Here is a 24690-nt window from a genome sequence, read left to right on the forward strand (position 1 = left end):
AGAGCCAGCGATCACCGACAGCTACCACGCCTCGCCAGCAGGGCGCGTCGGCGCGAGCGACGCTTGCTCATACCGACTACTGAGTCGTCGTCTCCGGAGTCCTGGCCTGGAATCGTGCCGTCGAGTCTGCAAAGCTGCTGCTGTGACCGGTGGACGCCAGCGGTGTACCCAAGGACAGTCGGCTCGCATGTTATGGACAGCGTGTGGACATTTCCTCGGCGCGACCAATGTTGCATGTACTACCTTGTTCGCGAAGCACACGTTGATGTTAGAGCGTGTGACGTGTTTCACCGGAATATGTAGTGATTTAAGGTTGGGAGGATGTGGGGATGTGCGACTCTCACGTGTCCCCTGATATGTTGTTTTCCCTCACGGCTCGCGTGGCCTGGCGCCCGCGGCGGTCAGAGTGGTTGAGGCGCAGTGGCAGAGATGGTGCGAGTGTTGCGCTGTGGCGGGGTTACTGGGCGCAAGGGAGAACACGCTCACTCTTGGGTGGCAGGCCGGTGTACGCGGTGGATGTCCCGCGCCTGCGCCGATCCATGCTTCTGCGAGACCGTCTCGCGTGGCCGCCTTCGAATGCGCCATCGTTGATCGTACGCGTGAACGACCAGGCGTTGGGATCCAGCATGGGGCGAACATATTCGCTCGCTATTCGGTTGCGGTGAGTCGGACTTCTGGATTTGTCGCGCGCCCATCGGCATGTTTTGTGGATAGCAACTCGGCTAGCAGGCATTGATCTATGAAAGGTGCAAGAAATGCACTTGTGGTTGTTCGTACTACTGTGTTGTTCCTTTGTCCCAAGAGTACGAGTGAGAGAAGCCCACAGACGCCACGTCGACGCGGGGAGCGTTTCGGTGCGTTCCTCGCATGCGTTCTGTTTTCCGCGCACGCCATTCATATCCTCCCTTGGGGATATTGATTGGGACTTGCCTTCATAGGTTCCAATGATAGTGGTCCAGTCTGCTGGGATGCAGTCCTCCTCCGGGAGGGTAGTTCCTTCGATGTGTACTTCCGTCATTCTGGGCTCTCGGCGCCTGGCTTGGCGCGGCCTGTACGCTGTGTCAGTCTTCTCTAGCTGATAAGTCGGGTTTGCTTGGCGATAGGGTCACTAAACTTGCAGAGTGGCCTCCACACACCTTTCAGTAGCTGTACAGCAAGATTGATGAAACTAGGTGGAGATTCACTAAGCACAGGTTTTACGGAGCCGCTGGCTGTTCCATGAAGCATCTCCCCGAAGTGAAGAGGACCCAGCGGCCAGTCGTGGGAGTAAGGCAGTCGGTGGGAAACGGCGAGAAGGCCGCTTCCCATGTGACTCCCGGCGAAAGCGGCCTGGGCAAGGGTGGTCGGTAAAGGTTGTGTCGTCTCGGTGGTTGCGGAGCGTGCCGACAACACGTCCGTTCACCTCGGCCGACCGATTGGAACTCTCTCATGAGGGGGTGTCGATAGTTGATGGAAGCGCCGCTGTTCCATTCGCGGCGGCACCCTCAGAACGGCGGCACTTGCGAAGAGCATTGGTAGTTCATGGAAGAGCAGACACCGCTCACGGGTTCCTCTTTGCTTGTTGTGCTTAACTTTCTCTATAGTTTGACGAAAGGCATTGGTTTGACGTGTTCCACTTGATTGCCGGCTACATGCTTCTATGCTTCCTCAGTCGTCATGAGTGCTCCAGGCCCACTAATCATTTGGCACTCATTCACAGCAGCGTTCAAGAGGGCTGCCATCCTTTACGCCGAAGAAACAAATCACTGCGCAGCGGGCCGCAAGTTCGATGTTTGTGAACAGGCGGTGCGAGAGTGGCGACTGCAGTTAAGCGAAATTTTCACCTGTGATGGCAAGTGAGGAATTTCCCACGTGCCGAAGTCAGGACGCTTTCTGGAGCTGTTAAGCTTGCGGCGCACGTCGCTGAAATGCGCAATTGGTCCCTGCCAGTGAAGTGCGATATGGTCATGAAACAAGCCCGGATCTTCGCCTTTTAAGGACCTGCTCCGCTGGGAGTACGACGAGTGGCTGGCAGCCGAAGATCGCGAAATTACGCCAACCAGACCTGTCAAAAGAGCCTCCCTAAGTGTGGCTGCTTGTGGTTGGGTGCATTCGGTGTGGGCTGCTGTTCCACAACATGTCGGGGTGCGGTTGTTTGCCAAATGCGAAATTTCGCGGGACGATGACACGCTGTGGGGCCGTAGCAACGATGACGATGGTACACTTGTGAAGATGAGTAGTCCAGTGACCATGTCAGCCTACTAATAAATTTTCGTTATCGAATGCGGCCTCGGGTATGCTCTCCCTTTATTTTTTTTCCTGTCACGAGATATGGGGGGGTCGACTTACAATCGTGTAAATACGGTAACTCCGTACACTAGTAAAAGATCACGTGGTGGACCTCTTATGCATCTTCATGTTTTTGCCGCATGAGTGCCAAAGGTCATTTTTCGCGACTTTAGTGATGAACCAAAAATAAAAATCCACATTTAATGAGAAGAATATGGCTCATTTTAGCCACTACGACAGGGAATCATGCCAGCAGCAGGGTTATCTCGGTTCATGTTCTGGGCGGTTGTCTGTCCCATTAACCCTTTCAGGGCCGATTTTTTTCGCCATATGAGACCACCCAGGGTCTGTGTTTTTTATTGCAGATTGCAATTCTTCTGAGGGACCGATATCGAACAAAATTTCCCGTAATTTTTCTAGGGTGATCGTAAAGTGAGGAAAAGATATTTTGTGTTGGTATATACGTACTGTTTATTCATGAATAACAACAATAAAAAAGGAAATAAACTTATAAGAAATAAAAATTTGATGCATTGTTATACACATAGTTCAAGGCTTAGAAAATGCACGCACAAGAATATTTCGCAAGTCTTAAATGTTCCTGCTCTTAAACTAATATTTACGTCCATAGCTTAATCGAACTGTGTAGGTGAGCGCACTCAGGAAAACTGTGTGGTTGTGTGCCGTCAAAAAAGCAGAACGTGTGACAAACTTCCGCTAAGTTTCATCTTATCGCCAACCAGAAGCAATTACTGTATTTAATAGAAACTAGGCCGATAGTTTTTTTCAAATAATCATATTCCAAACTCTAGGGTCGGCTTAGATTTGAGGATTTTAAAAAAACATGCCAGTTTTTCATTGAAACTGCTAAATATGGTGCATAGCTAGTGCCATCTAGAACAGTCAGTATCGCAGTTGCTACCAGCCATGCCAGTAGCCAACCGTACACAAGCGAGGTCGCCATTTTGACCTGTGTTGTGTCGGCCGTATCGGTGTGCAGCGTGGTGTTACCGCGATGGCACCAAGCAGGAGATGCCACTACAGTGCTGCTTTCAAGTGAAAAGTTGTAATAGCCGCAGAGGCATGGTCGAACCTTCAAGCCGGGCGGGACTTCGGCGTCGACAAAAAAAATGTCCGTCGTTGGAGGGGACAACGACAGCAGCTTTTTCCATGCGCCACAACGAGGACGGCATTTAGCGGAGCAAAGAAAGGCCATCATCACGAAGTGTAGACAGTTTTGGTTGACTTTGTTCGGATGCAGAGAGCAGCTGCCCTTCCAGTGACAACAGAAGTGCTCCAAGCGAAAGCTAGGGAACTTTTGAGGGAGCGAGGCCTAACGCCAAAGGATTTCAAAGCCAGCCGGGGCTGGCTTCAGAAATTCATGAAGCACTTCGGCTTCAGCCTCGGACGTCGCACTTCAATCACGCAGAAGCTGCCATGCGATTTCGAAGAAAAGCTGTGAAAGAGACAAGTGGCAGCCTAATACCTTAGGCAAATCGGCAATGCCTACTAGACGGTTGTGTATTTTGATATGTCAGTGGCGTACACTGTGAATGAAAAGGGTGCCAAGGTGGTGAAGGTGCGCTTTGCGGGCCATGAGAAGCAGCGCGCCACTGTGATGCTGTGCTGCACAGCTGATAGACATAAACTCCCTCCTTATATGATAAGGGGGGACGTGGCTTTCGCATCGGAAAAAAAATTGTCGAAAAACCGATTTTTTGAAAATCACATTTTCAATTTCTGTAACCCTTTTTCTATCTGGTACCCAAATATCATCACTGTAAACCACTTAGACATGCTCCAAAAATTTGTTTTATCAGCCAAGGTGGCGAAAAATCTCACGGAAATCAAGAAAAAAGAGCGCTTTTCAAGCCACAGTATCTCCGGGATGGCGCTACCGAGCACCGCCATCTTGGTCTGATTGGAAAGCGCATTTCTCCGTCTTCGAATTTGCCACGTCAGCTATCTCCTCCATACAGAAACAAGTGCACAAAAATCAAATAATTGAAGGTCGTGCCGGAGTCTGCTATTGGCCGCACCTGCCACGTGACTCCAGCACAGTTCGCCATTGGTCCGGCGCTCACGTCGTCTGCTCGGCTCTTTGCACCTCGCGAGTCTGGACGTCTCCACTCGCCGTAATCTATTGACCTGTCATAATGTCATAATGTCGCCGTAATAATCGACCTGTCAAAACGGGTGCTACGCGGACATCGCGGTAGCGTGGCCGATTCCTATGCTTGTGGACGTTTCAGACTCGCGGCCAAGCATTCCGAGCATCGGCAACGCAGATTTCATGACCAAGATTCACGCGCGGAATCCTCAGACATGCGGCTAAGCCTTTCAGCACTCGGTGTTTCAGAATTCGTGATGAAGCACATCACGCACACAATCCTCGGACACGCGGCTAAACATTTCACACATAGGGACGATCAAGCACATCAAGCGCGGACTTCTCGGACGCTTGCCTAAGCATATTGTGCATTGGCACCTCGGACTGAGCGAGTAAGCGCATCGAGGGTCGACTCCCCGAGCCTGCGACTAGGCATATCGTGCGTCGTCACCTCAGACTGCGCGAATAAGGGCATGGAATGTCGATTCCCCAAGCCTGCGACTAGGCATTTCGCGCGTCGGCACCGCGGTCTTTGCGAATAAGTGCATTGAGTGTTGACTCCTCGAGCCCACTGTTAGGAATTTTACACGTCGGCACGTCGGACTGCATGAATAAGCGCATCGAGGGTCGACTCCTCGAGCCTGTGACTAGGCATTTCGCGCATCGGCACCTCGAACTGCGCGGCTAGGTACTTCGCGTGTCGGCACCTCGAACTGCCCGACTAAGCACATCGTGCGTCGGCTCCTTGTATCTGCGGCTAGGCAATTCGCACATCGCCGCCTAGGACCCGCAACTAAGCATATTGCGTGTTCACTCTATTATCATATTGTCACGATAGCTCGTAACAATATCTATCATACCACTCCTTCATAAAGAGAACCTCATCATGAGCTCTGTTCACTAGGCCCCTTGTGCTGGCAAAGACACCTGGCTGCAGAAGTGATTGAGGCATCATACATAAGTACAATTCTGGAAAGCACCTAGCAGCTGCAAATCTATCACTGGCTCTCTCATCCTAAGTTCTACAGCCATTGTCTAGTAAAGATGACTTGGGAGGCTGCTGACACTCGGAGCCTTCATTCAGTAACATGGTCAATTCTACCAAAAGAAAAAAAAAATGCCTCACTGATTGTACTGGAGATTACTATCAATCGGGCAGCTTGCGGGTACAGGCTGCCTGAATGTACACTGGAACTATATTCATGCCCACACAGAGTTCTGCACATCACTTGGTTTGAAACTTAGGCACCGTGCTCTTTGTAGAGCAGCAGCAACAAAGAATCCCCTATAAAAAGAAAAGGGGGGGGGGGGGTGAGTGCACCAGACCAGAGGCCACATGTACAAGAAGCCCCACATCACAAAACACCCCCAATACTACTAATTCGGGGCCTTTTAGAGAACTGAGAAGGTGAAACTTGAGAGCTGTTTTCTCAAAACTGTTTTTCTGCCTTTCTGCTCAGTTTCTGGAGCTGATTTCTTTGTTACCGTTTAACATATTTCGACTCAGTTTTTTTTTGTCACATTCTTTGGGCTACAGTGCAGGTCGTGACATTCTCGCTTTCTTATCTTCACCCTTTGTAAGTTTACGATATGGCTATTCGTCTACCCTGAAAGTGCACTTGATGCGAAGGTAACATAAAATATGGCACTCCAAAAAATTCGTGATGTGACAAAAAAAATGCAAGAATGTCACGACCTTCGGCATGCATTTGGCTATGCAATCAATACTTAACAAGCCTTCTATCACGTTTTTTAAATTCCCCAGGCTCTCCAGAAAGCTAGAGGGAGAAAAACTCTGCTCAATTTAATTGAATAAAATGTTCTCAAGATATCACTCTGAAACTTTTATGGAAGCATCAGGGAGACATTCCAAACACATGTGCCAATTTTCATCAAAATCCATGAAGAAATAAGGAAGTTCATTTTCAAAGCCACGTCCCCCTTTAAAAAGAACATACCGCCTGCTTGAGAAACTTTCCCAAGAAATGTCGTTGTCCGGGCAAATGAGAATGGGTGGATGACGGGTGCGATGGCGGAAGAGTGGGTTAAGATTGTGTGGTGACGGCGTCCAGGTGCCCTTTTGACAAAGAACTCGCTCCTTGTCGTCGATTCTTACCGTGGGCACTTGACATACAACGTGAAGGCTGCGCTCGCCCAAGCGAACACGGACCTCACCGGCATACCGGGCGGCATGACGGGCCAGTTGCAGCCACTTGATATCTGCATCAACAAACCTTTCAAGGATCGTCTGTGGAAATATTACACAGACGACTGACGAAGACCACATGCTAACGGCAACAAGGTGCATCAAACGTGCATCACTATCGCAGCTGGCGGGCTGCGTGGCTGTAGCGTGGGACGACATCCCAGGCCGAGAAAATCACCGATAGAAAACTCGATGTTGCCTCCAAAGCATAGTGTTTCTTTTTGTTTGTTTGTTATTCACATCCCTTGCCGCAGGCACTGCAATTGTCTCGCTTAAAGACGACACCTTTCCAAAGTGCAACTGCGTGTCAACGACACCATCTGTAAAGTGCGACTGCTGTGTGGCATCTTCAGGAGCACAGAGGTTACGTGCATAGCTGGTACGGCCACAGAAAGAAGTGCAGCGAAAAAAGGAAGAGACGTGCATCTGTTGCTAGGTGACATTTGTCAAGGCGGAACATGCGCTTGCAAAACCTGATGCTCGTTGCCTCCGCAATTCCCTCCTGGTGTTTTTGAACCCGTGCACCGTGGCGTCCACTTTCTGTTCCTTGTCGTCTGCTAGCCTACTGCTTTGGTTGCCGTGAAGGATACACGAAAATCTAAGGATCCCCATATTTCTGAATATTAGTTCACAGTACTGAGGTGTAGTTAACATGACAGGTAAACTTAATAACTATCTTTTTCCGAGTACTGAAAAATTTTGCATTGTAGCTGTAAGCATTTTGCAGGGGATTTCTGAAAAGTAGCAATGAGGTTGCACTGTATTCGTATTCAAAAGGAAACGATTTGGAACTTGGTACAGTTAAACCGACATAATGATATTCAAGTGCCACGAAAATTCTATTGTTATAACCAATTGTGGTGATAACCGGGTTGCATGAAAAAATTCAAAATGGGGTGACAGAGCTGTTGTGAGAAAACTATAACGGCAGAGGCCAGTGTTTCTCCCCACCATCCTCCTCCATCCAGCTGCCGATTGTGTTGACTCGTTTAACTGTTAAAATCCTGCTTCCTGTGTTCTTCAATCACGTGTAACAAGCCGCAGCTGTCGCCATTAAATAATGGCACTGCTATAACAACTGCGAAGAGGGGTCACAGGTGGCAAGTAACATGCAAGTTCCGCCGAGGTATCATTTTGGTGGCCCCAAATGGGGCCTTATAAAAAATGTGGGAAGGTTGCCGTCGCAGCATCTCAGCTTGAGAAATGTAGAGGAAACGCTGAGACGTGATCGCCACAAGCCTCCTGCCATGTACTTTTTACTGGCTTGCACGGCGAGAAAACTGCATGTCAGCCAGTCTTGCTTGCCTTACGCAAAGCTTGCCTGCATCTCTTGTCACGTCATCCAGGTGCTCCATTTAGTGTAGTGAAAGGTCCTTCGCGAAAAAAAAGCCCCAGAGGGACTGAATCACCTGCAGGGCCTCCTGCGAAGACGACACTGAGGCAGCCTGCCCTACTGTGTCATCGCTGCCGTCATCGCTGTCCGATGCAAGAACGTTCACGACAATTTCCTCATCGGTTAGAAGCACTTCGTTTCCAAATCTACAGCAGTGCGCTTTCTTTTCATCGGCAGCATCGTGCATTACCACCGATGATCAGCGGGCAAATCAGCCATCTTCCGCTTCGTGGGCGAGTCAAATGAAGCCGAGAAACGACGTTGCCAGGAACAACTTTCACGCAACCAACAAAGACGAGCACGAGCAACTTAATCTGTTGGCAGAAATGCGCCGAATGAAGGGCCAGCGAGCAATTTGGGATCAGCGCTGTCAACACACTTGGCACAGTCCATTCGTGTTCCGAGAGGTGGAACAGCGACAGGAGAAAGGCGCATAAGGCTGGCGATGTGGAGAAGGCTAGAAAACGGGTTCTGTTATATGAGCAGCCGTTGGGATGGCAAGCGATCACACAGCAGCAGCTAGAATTTCTTTTTCTTTTTTTGCCTTTTCAAGGACTTTGCACCCATTACCTTTCGCCATGGACACCTAGCAGCTAGATTTCATCATTGTAACTGATAATACGGCATGGGGGCATAGTAGTAGAAATTAGTAGTATAGCAGCATTGCACCATAGGAAACATACAACAGTTGACAGTGCAGCATCTTCTCACTGTTACAAGGGTCATTCCACGCCAACTGTCCCAACCGTGGCGCTCGAGAAAAATCATTTGTCAAAAATTACGGAAAAATAACATGTATGTAAGCATTAGTTGAATAGTATTTCCCTAAAATAATTTGAATAAAAAACACGTTAGCCATGTGAGCACCATTTGAATTTCATGAAATGATGGAAAACTTGGTCCAAAAATGAAATTCGCCAAAAATCGACCATTTGCGCATTATTTCAAAATTTTGGGTTTTTCGTGGTCTGAACATAGTTCTTTCATTGTAAAACAGTTTCATAAAATAACTTCATGTCTTTTATTCCTCAGCATCGTCATGATCATCAGCCTATTTTATGTCCACTGCAGGACGAAGGCCTCTCCCTGCGATCTCCAATTACCCCTGTCTTACGCCAACCGATTCTAACTAGCACCGTGAATTTCCTAATTTCATCGCACCACCTAGTCTTCTGTCGTCCTCGATTGCATTTCCCTTCTCTTGGTACCCATTCTGTAACCCTAATGGTCCAATCGTTATCTCACCTGCGCATTACATGACCTGCCCAGCTCCATTTCTTTCTCTTGATGTCAATTAGAATATTGTCTACACCCGTTTGCTCTCTGATCCAAACCGCTCTCTTTCTGTCTCTTTAACTTTATGCCTAGCAATCTTCGTTCCATCGCTCTTTGCACGGTCCTTAACTAGTTCTCAAGCTTCTTTGTCAGTCTCCAAGTCTGTGCCCCATATGTCAGCACTGGTAAAATGCACTAATTGTACACCTTCCTTTTCAGTGATAATGGTAAGCTTCCAGTCAGAAGCTGACAATGTCTGCCGTATGCGATCCAACCAATTTTTATTCTTCTATCAATATCCGTCTCATGATCATGGTTCCCTGTGATTAATTGATCTAGGTAAACATACTTCTTCACAGACACTAGAGGCCGACTGGTGACCCTGAACTCTTGTTCCTTTGCCCGGTTATTCATCATTATCTTTGTCTTCTGCATATAATTCTTCAAATCCACTCTTACACTCTCCCTGTTAAGGTCCTCAATCATTTGTTCTAACTCGTCTGCAGTGTTGCTGAATAGAACAATGTCATCGGCAAACCGAAGGTTGCTGATGTATTCTCTGACGATCCTTACTCCTAAGTCTTCCCAGTTGAATAGCTTGAATACTTCTTCCAAGCACACAGTGAATAGCATTGTAGAGATTGTCTCTCCTTGTCTGACCCGTTTCTTTATAGGTATCTTCCTACTTTGTGTAGAAATAAGGTGGCTGTGGAATCTCTGTAGATATTCTCCAAGATATTTACGTAAGCAGTCTGTACTCCTTGATTACGTAATGCCTCTATGACTGTTGGTATCTCTACTGTATCAAACACCTTTTCATAATCTATGAAAGCCATATAGAGAGGCTGATTTTACTCAGTGGATTTCTCGATAACCTGATTGATGACATGGATGTGATGCATTGTAGAGTATCCCTCTCTGAAACCTGCCTGTTCCCTTGGCTGACTGAAGTCCTGTGTTGCCCTTATTCTGTTGGAGAATATTTTGGTAAATATTTTATATAATACTGGGAGTAAGCTTAGTAATACTGAGTAAGGCGTATAATTTTTCAATTCGTTAATGTCTCCCTTTTTGCGGATTAGTATAATATTTGCATTCTTCCAATTTTCTGGGACCCTTGCTGTCGATAGACACTTAGTATAAAGAGCCACCAGTTTTCCAAGCATTATATCCCCTCCATCTTTGATTAAATCGACTGTTATTCCATCTTCTCCTGCCGCTCTTTCTGGTTTATGTCTTGCAAGGCCCTTCTGACCTCATTGCTAGTTATAGGAGGAGTTTCTGTATCCTGTTCATTACTGTTTCTAATAGAGGTATCCTGACTCCTCTGTGTACTGTACAGGTCGGTGTTGAATTCTTCCGCTTCTTTTACTATATCTTCGAGATTGCTGATGAAATTACCCTGCTTATCTTTCAGTGCATACATCTTGGTTTGTCCTATGCCAAGTTTCCTTCTCACTAATTTCAGGCTGCGTCTATTTATTACGGCTTCTTCAGTCTTTCTCACATTATAATTTCAAATATCACTTATTTTCGCCTTGTTGATCAATTTTGACAGTTCTGCGAAATCTATCTTATCTCTTGAGTTGAACACTTTCATTCTTTGTCGTTTCTTTATTAGGTCCTTTGTTACTTGGGAGAGTTGCCTACTGGTTGCCTTGGTGCCTTGCCTCCCACTTCAATCACTGCCTCTGAAGCCATCCTCGTTACGGTTTCATTCATTACCTCTATGACATCATCATCATCATCTCTCTGTTCTAAGGCTGCATATTTGTTTGCAAGATCCACCTAAATTTGTCTGCTTTTACCCTTACTGCCTCTAAGTTGACCTGTTTTTTCTTGACCAATTTTACTCTTTCTCTCATCAAATTGAGGTGTATCCTAGTCCTCACTAACCTATGATCACTGCACTTTACCCTGCCAAACACTCGCACTATCCCGCACTACGCTGGTATAGGCAGAAAGTATGAAATGAATTTCATTTCTTGTTTCACCATTAGGGCTTTTCCAGGTCCACGTTCTGTTGTTACAGAACGTGGACCTGGTTGTTCTGTTCATTATTCTCAGCTTATTCCTTTCTGCGAATTCTATCAGCATCTGACCTCTAGCCTTCCTAGAATCGACGCCGTAGTTGCCAATTGCTTGCTCACCAGCCTGCTTTTTTCCCCACTTTTGGATTGAAGACGGCCATTACTACAGTATACAGTCGCCGACAGTTTATTCGGACCTCACGGGGACTGCGGAAATGTTCGAATAAACGGGTGTCCGAAAAAGCAGATTAAGAAAAAAAAATGAAATCCTTTATTTCCACGCATTTATTCGGGCTCGGCAGTAGGCTTGAAGAAATCGTGAATGCGCTGTTGCACGCTGTTCCGTTTACGCGCAATCATATAAGCCTAAATCTCGGAGAGGTTCGTACAGTCCCTGCTTGTACACGCTTCGCTTGCAACGGCAGCGTAGCACATGGTGCGTCATCTTCTGACTTGGAGTCATCGTACGGTGGTGCAGCAGAAACCTAACGAATGATCTCGCCGTCGTCGAGTTCTGCACATGTTAGTACAGCAGTGTCGGCACCTGTGAAACTGTCAGATGAGATGGTGTCCGGAATCGCAGTGCAGCCATTGCACAGGTCTCGGCAGAACGTTTTTCCGCACCCGCTTGCCGGCATTCCCCAGCGCAGTCTGCGAGGGCACTGTCAGCGCTATTAGACACTTGACGCGATGTTTCCGTATGCTGCGTTGGATTACCGGAACCTCGAGACAGCACACAAAGCAAACACCACCATGCCGACACCAGTCGCACAAACGAAAAACGTGGCCTATTCGCAGCGTCGTGCATGAAGAAACAAACAAATCAGCTGCTGGATTGTCTTGACATGGCTTACTAAGCTGAAACCGGAACTGCTGTAGAGCCACTCTATCGAATCAGGCAGAAAGGATGATTATGAGTGGGGATTTGCAGAAGCGCCACTTCGTGGGGCAGCAGAGAGGCTCCGTTCAAAACAAAAATGGCGTTCAGCAAGTCGAACCATGCACTGGTCAGAGTCTGTGCATGGTGCTCTCGATCGCGTTGGCTCAAGGAGTGTCCGAAAAATCGGACGAGAGGTTGCAAGGTGTCCAAACCTTTGGCAGTTGTTATACATTATGGTCTATGGGGAGAATGGTGATGCCGCGAAGCAGACCGATTAATCGAGCATGTCCGAATTTTTCGAGTCCGGAAAATCGGTCAGCGACTGTACTGACTTTGCACTTTTCTCATTGCTAATTCAACATCTTCATAAAACTGATCTACTTTATCATCATCCTGACTGGATGTTGGAGTGTAGACTTGTATTACTTTTAATTTATCCCTCTTATTAAGTTTGATTATGACTGCTGCTACCCTCTCATTATTGCTGTAGAATTTGTCAATGTTGCCCACTTTGTCCTTACCGATTAGGAATCCTACCCTATATTGCTTCTTATCTGAGCGACCTTTATAGCAGAGGACATGTCCGTTATTCAGCAATGTATAAGCCTCACCAGTTCTTCTAATCTCGCTAAGGCCTATGATATCCCAAACAATATCTGATAGTTCCTCAAAGAGTCCTGCTAAGCTAGCCTCACTCGACAGAGTTCGGCTGTTAAAGGTTGCCAGGGTCATTTTTCATTGGCAGCCTGTCTGGGTCCAGAGATTCTTAGCGCCCTCTGCTGTGTTGCAGGTCTGACCACCGCCTTGGTCAGGTGCTCCACAGCTGCTGGGGAATGAGGGCCATGGGTAAATTGTGGGAGTCATGAGGGAGACAGTGGCCGGCTACTGCACAAGGGAGGCCAATTCCTGTCCTGGTGAGGGAGTATCTTTGTTGAAGCTTAGTGGGCCTTCCTAATTTGGTTGTACCTGGATTAGTATAGCCCCACTCGCTCTTGGCATCTTTTGCCGGTGTCTCGTGTCACTTCAAGCCTGCAGATATAGTGCACTGGAGGAAGTCAAAGTCAGGCACACCATCGTCAGATTAAAAAGAAAGAGAGAGAGAGAGATAGAATTTCAACTTCCAACTATAGCAAGCGAGCATTTAACATAGCTCAGTCAAATAATCCAGCAGGCGGCGAGGCTACCTTAGCTCCAAAAAGTACAGCCCAGAGGGCCCTACATGCCTAAGAGATCCGGTGATTTATTCGCCCTCTGCAGGTTTTGCTGATTGTCATAGGTTGCACCCTGTAGTGTCAATTGTCGGTGGTTCTAACATTGTGGTTCGTGAAATCGACACCTGCATGAGGCCTTGAAAGCGCCTAGGTACATGATATACTTTCGGCGAATTTGTACAGCACTTAAAGGTTGTGTGAAAAAAAGTTAGGAAAAGGATAAAGTTTTCAGCGCTTACCGAGAAGCCCCGAGCAGCATTTCGTCCGCTTATTGTCGTGCCTGTCTGCCTCTTGCCATCCGAAACTCGTGCTCCCAGGTAAATACTAAGAACGGCCAGACTAGCCGCACAGAACAATACGGCTCTGAACCACGCATAAAGCAGATGACCTTTACAGCTCCTAGGTGACCTTGGGCTTTCTACAGCTTTGGACAGCACTTATACTAGAGCTAATGAGAGGAAAGAAATGGGGGGGAACTGGCCCTGTAGTTACCAGGGAACACTGCGGGCCTGTACGCTAAGAAGTCAGGAATGCTATGCCTCAATTAACCTACAGTAGTGCCATCTTCAATCAGTCAGACATGGTTTGAACATTTTGCACGTGGAAGCAATTGATAGCTCTGCTACCGCTGCGCTTGCAATACAGTTCCCGGGAATACAAACAAAAATATGCTAGAAGGGATAACTGCAAATGTAGACAAAAGGAATGAACGCAAATACGATCGTTCTGACATGATGAAAGTGTGTGTTAACTTTACAGGTGGTGGTGTCGCTACTTGCTTTTTTCCTTCTTCTTTACGTGAATACTGTGAAACCTTCTTGTCACTTTTTTCTGATCCTGTTTGGAAATTTTGCATCATCAAAGAAAGCCTGTTCTGGCAGCGCGCCTCGCAAGTTGCTGCGGATAAACTCCTTAGCACCGAGGTGAAAATGCGCAAATTCTAGCGTTTTTGCGAAATTTTTCGCAAAAGATTGGTCTGGGAGAAAACCTGAAATTACTTTTATACGACTGTCACTAAAAGGTTCTATCTTCTGAAATTTCATTTTCACCTGTGTGATGCTCTCAGACTTCAAAATAAAAGCCTGAATTTGACAAAAATGCTATTTTGACCTGTTTAGATGTTAGGAACACGCTAAGGTGGTCCATGAAAAGATAAGAAGAAAAGTGGATATCATTGAGAAGAATAAGAGCTTTTGCCACGGCACTTTTAATCGAATCAATTTGCGTTTTCGTTGAGAAAAAATTTGTGGAATTTGAGTCCCACCATTACATTACTTTGGTTCGTGCTTCCACTTCACCTGATAGCATGTTGGCGGGAAATACCAACCAGGGTGGTACACATGGTGGTTTGTGTGGTGAGGAATAAAAGCTGACATCACCAGAAGTTCGGAAGAATTTGAATCTTGAAGGTGTGCTTGCTTAAGGTACCCCGACCTCGTGCACTTTGCACGTGTGCAGCCGCCTATGCGTTAAGTGGGCGACAAATTACTTTCATTTGCTCAGACGACTTTTATGGAAGTATTCTGTAAAAATGGTTTCCCGAGGCGTGACATCACAAGGGCTTTGTGGTTTGTGCCCCAATTAAAACCTTGCTGACTACTGTCTATCTGGCCTGAAGTAGCAGGAAGAATAGTATAGACATCACAGAACTAGTGAAATGTGCTCAGTGAAAATCCCTATCCAAATTATTCACCAAATGATCAGTATATTTTCACTGCTTACATGGTGACTGAATGTGTTTCGTTCAAGTGGTGCTTCCAGTTCGCGTTCATGAAAGTGATTTGTGGCCTGCTCTATGCTTCACGCATAGGCAGCTGCATAGGTATAGACGGTTTCACTCGCACAATAACAGCAGTGAGAATGTGGCCCCAAGAAACTTCCGGTCACGGGCCTATCAGCCTACTGTGCCAGGACACAAAGTACATTTTTAAAGGGACACTAAAGGTTACCAGAAAGTCAAGTTAAAGTGGTAGAGCAATGTTCTAGAACGTCTAAGGCGTGAATATAATCGCGAACAGAGCTTTAGTAACCGAGAAATTGAGGTAAATGCATGACACAATTTAAGACCCCCCAGCGACATTCCGGTACTAGCCCGATGACGAAAGCAGTCCTCATAATTTGTGTTACTAATACTCAACTACTAGTATTAAATAATATAATTTCCTTGATTATAAGGCGGAAGAAAATGCTACTTGTCTATGTCTATTCGGTTCTAAGAAAAAAACATTTTGACATTACCCTTCAGTAGTATGGGTGGTGGAAAGGTTTCGTTTTCGCTCGACTCTGCGCCGCGCACGCTTCGGTGTTTCAGTAGTTTCGTTATCGCGTCGTGGTGTGCGGGTTCTGCTGGCTCGCGAAACTCATTTCGAACAAGCAGTGAGAATGCCACGTCCTTGTGATGTCGTGGGAAGCCCTCGTTGCTTTCCCGCTCCGGAGAGCCAGTGTCGAGGCCGCCGTCGTAATACGCAACGACCCTGGCAGCGCGAGCCCTCAGCAGCAGGTCGCGTTCGTCAGTGCTCAAATCGCTGCAGTTGAGCCCAGCATCGCGAGCCAATCTGTCGTTGTCAGGGTCCATTGCGACGAGCGTCGAAGTTTGCGTCATAGAATAAAGTACCAGCTTATGGTCGCGCGTTTCTCCTTCCGCTAGCCACCATACTCCCGCTTTCGATCTGCTGTAGGCTCTGTCTTGGCTGTTTCTGGCCGTGCGTTTGTGTTTTGCGCAGAAAAGCCATAGCGCTGCTGCGGACACCGTTCTACTCACCGATGGCGCAACGTCACTATGAGACCATGATGTCAGTACTCCTCGATCGGAGGGCGGGCGTTTTGAACTGTGTTAGAGGTACGCGGACGCTTCAGAACGCTTTTTCTCTTAAAGTAAGTCTCTCCTTGGCACGAAACAAGCGTTTCAAGGTTTCTGGGATGGTACTTCAACAGTACATGTTCACTTTATAGTAACCTTTAGTGTCCCTTTAAGTTGTTTTACTGTGCTGAAAGTCTATTTTTAAGTTTTAGATAAAAAAGATGCGCATTACCCCTCAAAACTAATACCAAAAATTTCGAATAACTTGCGGCAACATTCACTTGTAATATTGTCGTTATGTACGGAGGACCACTGTTGAAAATCTGCGGGCTTATATTTTAATGCACACCTGCTACTCGATAATGCAGCCAAATCTATAGCACCAATCAACCACTTTACGAGCCTGTGTGCAAAAACAATTTCCAAGAATGAATGACTGCTGTATGACTAGCTTTCCAAATACATAAAGTAGGTAGTTGATGAAGAAAGATTAATGTTTGCGGGAAATCCTTCTTTGGAAATGGGGACAAATACTAAGTTTGTTGGGAGCAGAAAACGCCATGCCTATTTCATGATCGCTCTATAAAAAAAAGGTGCAGCCTACTGTGTGCACCGGCTATTGATCATTATCTTTGTTTTCTGGATAGTAATCTTCAACCCCACTCTTACACTCTCTCTGTTAAAGTCCTCAATCATTTGTTGCAACTTGTCCCCAGTGTTGCTGAACAGGACAGTGTCATCTGCAAATCAAAGGTTGCTGAGATATTCGCCATTGATCCTTACTCCTAAGCCTTCCCAATTTAATAGCTCGAATACTTCTTTTGAGCACACAGTGAATAGCATTGGAGAGATTGTGTCTCCTTGTCTGACCCCTTTCTTTACAGCAGAAAATATATTCCTGCTGTAAATATATCTGTGTGCATTTTAATTTTCCCTCACATTACTATTCGTATTTGAAAAGCTTCATATTCGCCCAGTTCTACTCTCTTGTGCGTCCTGGTGACAAAATGAGATGGCTGTTTTTTTGCTGTCGGGTGGCACCCACACCGCTACGGTGGGCAGGCAAGTGCTCTTTTTCATCAGTCACACAACGGGGCTGGTTTGGCCTGCATTTACAACTCTTCATGTCAGCAGCAACCAGCAAACAATTCATGTTTTGCAGTGAACATATCTATTGGCTAACTTCCGAGAACAAAGTGCAAGCTGTATCAGAAGTTGAAATCTTTGTTCGGAAATGGGGACAGATACTATGTTTGTTGGGAGCAGAAAACGTATTAGTGGCAAGCATTACACGATGGCTTGTGGCCCGTTACCACAATGGCCAGTGGCGAATTTCCTTCATGGCCACACTGCCTTGGCCACCCAATCGTCACTTCTGCATAGAGTGTGGTCGACTAGAGTCACAGTTTGGTGCCTAATTTATGCAGATCTATTGACAACCACAGTGCCATGTGGGGGCGCTGTGACACCAGTTGCGGACACCATCTACAGCAGAAAACTTACTACGGCCAGAGCTACAATGTGCGGCGCTCCTCCGTTTTGCTGCACTGTCGAAGCACAACTCTCTGTGCGCACTGTGCTGTTTGCCCAAACTTTATGGTGATGGTTTGCCACGCAGGGACGCACTGATACGTACGGCCACTTGCTTCGACGAAAAGGGAATAACCCTCCTTTATTGAGCCCGAAGATATATACACACACAAGTCACAGGGGCCACACTGGTGGCAGCCTTACAAACGGGGCTGAACTATGGCGACCTCTACATCTCCCCCCTTGAAGCATTGAACGTGAGACGGGAGGGACTCGGGAAGCCAAACGCGTCAAAAGTTTCACAAGTTCAAATGGCGTGGCGGAACAACAGGCCAGCCGTAACGGGTTCGTGTCACACCGTCACTACAGTCCCTGACTGCAGGGGACTGTTGCACAGACTGTCCGAGGGGGATCGTTGATTCCATGATGTTGGCAGGCTGAGGTTCCTGATGGCGAACTTGGTGCAGTGGTGGTGGTTCCTCTCCAGAGGCAATAGGCCCAAAAGGCACTAGGGGACGCCAGTTGCGCTGTAGGGTGCCACCTCGCTTCGTTTCAACTACGTAGCTTCTTGGTCTTTGCCCCGGACTGAGGACCGTAGCCTGCACTTGATCAGGTCTCACCCAGACACGCTGACCTGTTTGGAGTGGCGGCAAGTCTCAAGCTCCATGATGCCTGTTGTAGTTGTCGGCCTGCTTCTGCTTGTAAGCCACATGCTTGGCGACGACATCTTTCGTTGGCAGCCAGTTGGGACGTAGCTGGAAGCCTTGCTTTGGGACTCTGGTTCTTAGTCGACGTCCCATCAACAGCTGGGCTGGACTAAAGCCGTCGACTCCTGGAGTATCCCGATAGCTGAGCAGAGCCAGATGAGGGTCCTTTGACTTGCGAAACAGGTGCTTGATTTGTACGCATCATCCTCTCCGTCTCTCCGTTCGATTGAGCGTAGTGTGGACTGCTGGTCCCGTGGTTAAAGCCGTATGACGCTGCAAATGCCGTGAACTCTTGCGATGAGAACGGTGGCCAGTTGTCTGACCTGACTTCTTGCAGGATTCCATGGTGGGCAAAGATGGATTTGAGAGCATCGATGAACGTCTGGCCGTTGAGGTGGAGCAAGTCCATCCCAAGGAATTCCCAGGGATGTCCAGGTAGGGCCATGGAGAGCAGGGGCTCGGCAAAGTTCACGCGGATGGAAGCGCACTGTTCACAGTTGGCGACGAGAGAGGCGATGTCTGCCGAGATACCAGGCCACCAAACTGGCTCCCGAGCTATGGCTTTGGTCCTGTTGATGCCCTGATGACGTTCGTGCAACAGTGTCAAGACTGCTGGCTGAAGGGACGACTATCCGGGCGCCTTTCAGCAGAACACCGTCGCAGACAGAGAGCTCGTCTGCCACAGAGGCGTACTTTGAGAGGTGCAGTGGTATCTTGGCCTTTTGTGGCCAATCATGCTGGCAGTAGGAGGTGAGGGCCTTGCACTCGCCATCAGACTCTTGTGCCTGTCGCATGTCTTTAGGGCTGAGTAGCAAGACTTCCGACGTGCAGCCTACTACCTGTGCTGCAAAAAGTTTGATAGTGTCTAGAGGAGTGGGTGGCTTGTAGGTGATGCGTGAGAACATATCGGCTGTGGCTAGCAGCTTTCCTGGCACATGCAGCATACGGAACTGGTATCGCATGGTCTTCAGCCGTAGTCTCTGAATACGAGGCGGCAACATGTCCAGTTCCATCTTGCCCTGAAGTGAAACAAGTGGTAGGCGGTCACTCTCAACGTCGAAGGGGATGCCACGGACGAACTCGTCGAACCTTTGGGTAGCCGACGTCGTTGCCAAAGCTTCTTTTTCAGTCTGGCTGTAACGCTGCTTGGTCTTGGTCATTGACCTCGAAGCGAACGCGACTGGGCGGCACTCTCCTGAGGGTTGCATCTGTAGCAAAACTGCACCAAGTCCGAATGAGCTTGCGCCTGCAGACACCATAGTGGCGTACGACGGGTGGTACTTGGCCATGCACCTGTCTGACGTCAAGAGTTCCTTGATTTTCTCGAATGCTGCCTTTTGCTCATGCTGCCACACCAACTCGCAGACTTGTTTAGTAACGCTCTGATGGGCATTGTGATGTCCGAGATGTGTGGCAAGAATCTGGCAAGATGATTCACCATTCCGAGCAGTCTTCTAATGCCGGCGACGTCCATTGGAGCTTCCATGGCTTTGACTGCTTCGACCTTGCCCGGATTTGTTTGGCCTGATGCCCTGTGCTGAGACGACGACTCCGAGGAAGGAGACCTGGGGTACCCCAAAACGACACTTGTCCTGGTTCAATGTGATACCTGCTTTTGCAAGGCGAGATAGCACCTGGCTCACTCTGGCGTCATGTTCCTGGCGGGTGCATCCAAAAACCAAAATATAATCTATCATATTGGCTACTCCTTCTTGGCCCTCCAGGATTCTTGCCATCTGCTTTTGGAAGTACTCTGGTGCGGAGGTGATGCCAAAAGGGAGCCAGCAGAAGCAGTATCGGCCATATGGGGTGATGAATGTCATAAGCTCTTGGGAATTTTTAGAGAGCTTCACCTGGTGGAAGCTTGCGGTCGCGTTCAGCTTCGAAAAAACTGTTGCATTGCTAAAGAGTCCAAAGACTTGCTCGACAGTTGGTAGAATATGTCGTTCCCAGAGGAAGACCTTGTTTAGTTGTGTCAAGTCGACGTAGAGCCGGTAGGAACCATCGCCTTTCCGGATGACGACGAGACCCGAGCACCATGGTGTTGGCTTGTCGACTCTGCGGATCACGCCTGCGCTTTCGAATTTGTCCAGCTCGTGGCGGACGATCTCAAGCAGCGGGATGGGGATCCTGCGAGGTACACTTAGCGAGAAAGGCATGGCATCAGGTTTCAACCGGATGTTGTATTCATCCTTGAGAGTGTCCAATCCTTTGAAGGGCTCGGCGTGCAGCGTCGCTTTTGAAGTCTTGAGTTGATCAAGAAATCGAACTACTTGGAGGGCTTGGAGCGCTGGCAGTTCCAGAAGAGGCACAGTGAGAGACTGGATCATGTAGAGGCGCTGACAGCTTGTTTTCCCTTGCCATCAAATTCGTGCCAGATACGAGCCCAGCACGCGCAGTGGCTGTCCTCCCGGTCCAGTGAGCAGTGTCGACTTGGTTGAGTTTGTCGGGCAACGTAGGAAAGTCGTTAGGAACGGCAGATACTTCGGCTCCAAAGTCAACCTTGAACTGCGCTGTGTAGTGGCGGCTCGCCGGTCTCGAGGGACATCTTGGTGCCTTGCTATGAGGTGAGGGCAAGGCAGGGGGGTGTTATTCGGCCACTTCTGACATTATGTCGCGTGGTTAGTGCTGCGGGGCATGGGCACACAGGGACGCACCGATACGTACGGCCACTTGCTTCGACGAAAAGGGAATAACCCTCCTTTATTGGGCCCAAACATATATACACACACAAGTCACAGGGGGCGCCACACTCTGGTGGCTGCCTAACAAATGGGGCTGAACTATGGCGACCTCTACAGATTGTGCACTAGCTTTGTGAAAGTACAGCGAGCCCTGCATCCTTACGTTGCAATCATGGCTTAAACAAAGGCGAACATGGACACTCAGGGCAATTTCATACTTCTAAATGCAATTCGAGTCAACAGGAGGTTATGTTCACTCTCGGGAGTCTGCAGCGACTGTGTATAGTAATTGATGTTGTGTGCGTCCTGTTGAATTTACATTCAGCACTTTGAGAGTCGGAAGGCTGTGATTTAATTATTCTTACACTGTATACTATGTCTGTCTAGCAATATGTATGCCAAATGAACAGATTGTTCGCACTATTTTTCTGCGTTAACCTGCATGTGATGTATAAACATAAGGCCGTCTTGTTCTTCTAGTGCACAGCAGTGTGGGAAGTGTTAGGTTAAAGTTAAATTGTGGAGTTTAATGTCCAGAAGCTCAACAAGTGGACTATGAGGGTCACCGTAGTGGAAGCCTCTGTATTTGTATTCTCTGCCTGTTGTTTTTTTACTGCACACTGCAAGGACGGTACACGAGCATTTTGTTGCATTAAATATCTGGGAGTGCAGCCTTCGTGGGAAGAAAGCGAACCCGTGGCTTCGTGCTAAGCAGCACAATGCTTATAGACACTGAGGAAGTGGACTCGCAAATGTGAAATGAAAGCAGTAAGTTCAAATATGACTCTGCTATAACAACTCACTTTCTGTTAACCTTCAGTTTTTGAGTGTTTCCTTCTCGCTCACTTTTTAATTGTCAAAACATATCTTTTGTTTCTCTTTTCATGAAAAATTAAGCTCCTGAGATTGACTGGCTCTGCTTCCATGTGTATTCTTATTACCACTTCAAAAATCAGCTGCATCCCCCATTGCCCTCCTCTTGTGAATAGCACAACAATCCTTTTTATAAATAGACTCATTTTTGAAAATTTTGACTTTTCTCATCATACTCTACAATTACTCTACACTTAGCCATTTCACTGCTGCGTGGAGCATCGACGGGAGTCTCAACGAAGACCAGTCTTATTGAAAGGCTGCTTGCTCGATTCCTTCTTCAGCTGATCTTTTTGTGTGAATTGAATAAAGAAGTGGCCACATGCAACACGAGCAGGGTGCAGCTGGCCATAAGAGGGAGGGGACGGTTGTGACCACCTGTGAATGTTCGCCTGGCTATGGTCAGTGGGGAACTTGACATGGGCTTGTCTATTCGCAGCAGCCATGGGACACTCAGAAAGCCAACAGACTGCCTCGCAAACCAAAGCGAGAGACGACGGATGAACAAGGAGAAGGAGGGGGTAGCGAGCATCAAGCGAATTTGCTGTGACCTTCCGAATTTCACGTTCTTTGACAGGTGGTAAATCATTCCAAACCCGAGAATGAAATGCCGTGGATGGCACCTGCTTTTTACCGTTGGTGCCAGCTACATGTGGTGCAGTGATCGAGTCACATGATTTGCAGTCCTTTCGTCTGTCACGCAGATTGGCCTTATGATAACCCACCTGCCGTAATGCTGGGATAGCCCTTCTGTATTTTGGAGAAGAACTGAGAAGCAAGACTTTCTATGCAATAAATAAAAGATTGCCGCAAAACACAGGTCCACTATTAAACTGAGAAGCTCATTAGTATTCTGTATTACAGAACGTCACTAATTCATTAGTTTCAGAGGAAAGAAAGCACTTTATTCTATTCAACAGAAATTATATAGATAAAAAAATACATTTTCCAGACCTTCATGTTCTAGAACAGAGCTGTAATCAGTGTTGACAGGCTAATTTCTTATTCTCATTAATAAGAGTTTACCATACTGTATATTTTGATTTCTATATGCATGAGCTGCTGGTAGCCTGCTGCAATCTTGCCATGCAGTGCAGAGAGACTCCCGAGCATGTGCAGCACTGTATGTTCCTGCCCAAAAATTGTAGGCTATAAATATTTTGAGAAATTTTCTGATATTCAATATTCATTTCGACTTTTGGCTTTTTTTTTTTATTCGATTCAAAATCTACTATTTGGCATTTGAACTAACCCTACAGATACCAAACATGAACCTAGGATTCTGTTTCAAGAAAACTAACCATACATTCTGAACTGTTGACAACAAAGCAATCTGCAACATTAAAGATGAACTGCAACGAAATTATCAACCACGTAAAAAGCCCTGTTTCAGATCATTTAGACATACCATAGTTTTAGTGGAAAATTTGACACTTTAAATGCAAATGGACGGGTTCATAGAACGCTCACAAAAATCTGTTTTTCATACCTAAACTGGAAAAAAAAAAAGAAACGGCACCATTACCAGTCGCTACATACTTTGGAGATTGTAGAGAACCAGAGCCCGGGTCATCTGCTTCCCTTGCTTGTATACCGTGTCTGTGTATCAGTGAACAGGTTCCGCACGACTGCTAGCCACAGAGTTAGTATACTTTGCTAGCCACTTTGTGCACTGTGCAAACGCTGTTGCGTGCCCGCAATGTTCTTTTAATGCTATGTATTCTCCGAGTCGAGCTGGTTTTCTCTATCTGTTTATTTACGTTCAACAGCACTGCTTTGATGCGTTCTGCCTCCGCTCGAAGAAGAGCGCATTGGGGTGGCCAAGCTAAAGGCACAGTCCAGCTTAATGCAGATGCGATCTACGCGTGGTGCAGTTACGCTACATCAGCGAAAATTGGACGCTCTACAGTCTAGTGTGGCTGGCACCGGAATAGAGCGTGCCCTACCGCACGCCGGAGCTGCTGAAACAATGCATTGCACGCCAGCTTGGCTGACCAGCAGCCTGCTGGTTTGCGTACAGTTCAGGTTCACTAATCCGAGAGTGTTAAGTTTGCACTTTCAACAAACAACAAAGTGCTCGCTTGCCACGCACTTCTGCACTTGTGCTGCAGCAACAACTGATCTCCATGCTGCTGCAGGTCACGTTTAATGCTCAAAGTAAAATTTTAGTGATCTTAGCATCTCCGGCATGATGTATCCGACCTGACCGGTCACTGCCCGGCACACTGGAAACGCTGGACTCGCCGGGCTAGAGAGGCTTGGTGCCAAGTGCACGTAAACTCACAGCCAGAGAGGCCGGACTGCGGCAGTTATAAAGCTTCGGTCATTTCATTCTGGCATCATTGCATTTCTGTACGGCTTGCCGCCGCCTCTACACCATGGCTGCTGTGTCGCGTCCCTTTGTGACAAATTCAGCATGTGGTCCCTGCTCATTTCTGGTGCTGTGTCAGAAAGGATTTCATTCATCTACTTCGATGTGCGACGTACACACATGCTAAATCTCTTGAATATGATGCACTACCGGAAATGATAGCTCGAGAATATTGCCCCTTAATACAACTTACCTTTGGTTTTTCTGTGCCATCGTGGCTTATAGTACTTATAATCACCCATAGAAAGCACTTACCAAGCAGATCTTGATTGGTAAGTGACTGTGCTGTTCAAATATAACTTGCGCAGCTTTGTAGGCTACAGTTTACATGCTTTATGCACATTGGCTGGTC

At 47.4% G+C, this 24690-nt stretch overlaps 1 protein-coding gene across 4 annotated transcripts in view; it reads left to right on the forward strand.

Annotated features, from left to right (window-relative positions):
• The window catches only part of d4 (double PHD fingers d4), a 256653-nt gene that overhangs the window by 185966 nt on the left and 45997 nt on the right, over positions 1 to 24690 (forward strand). For 2 of the 4 annotated variants that reach the window (XM_070522729.1, XM_070522730.1), the window contains exon 8: positions 18748 to 18845. The exons of 1 other annotated variant lie outside the window; for it this stretch is intronic. In XM_070522729.1, the coding sequence (XP_070378830.1) occupies positions 18748 to 18845 (98 nt within the window). Of the gene's footprint in view, positions 1 to 12952; positions 13077 to 18747; positions 18846 to 24690 lie in introns of all 4 variants that reach the window. One more of the 4 variants, XR_011507607.1, reaches the window with a different exon arrangement.

This window comes from Dermacentor albipictus, chromosome 7 (genome assembly GCF_038994185.2).
Source record: "Dermacentor albipictus isolate Rhodes 1998 colony chromosome 7, USDA_Dalb.pri_finalv2, whole genome shotgun sequence".
NCBI lineage: Eukaryota > Metazoa > Arthropoda > Arachnida > Ixodida > Ixodidae > Dermacentor > Dermacentor albipictus.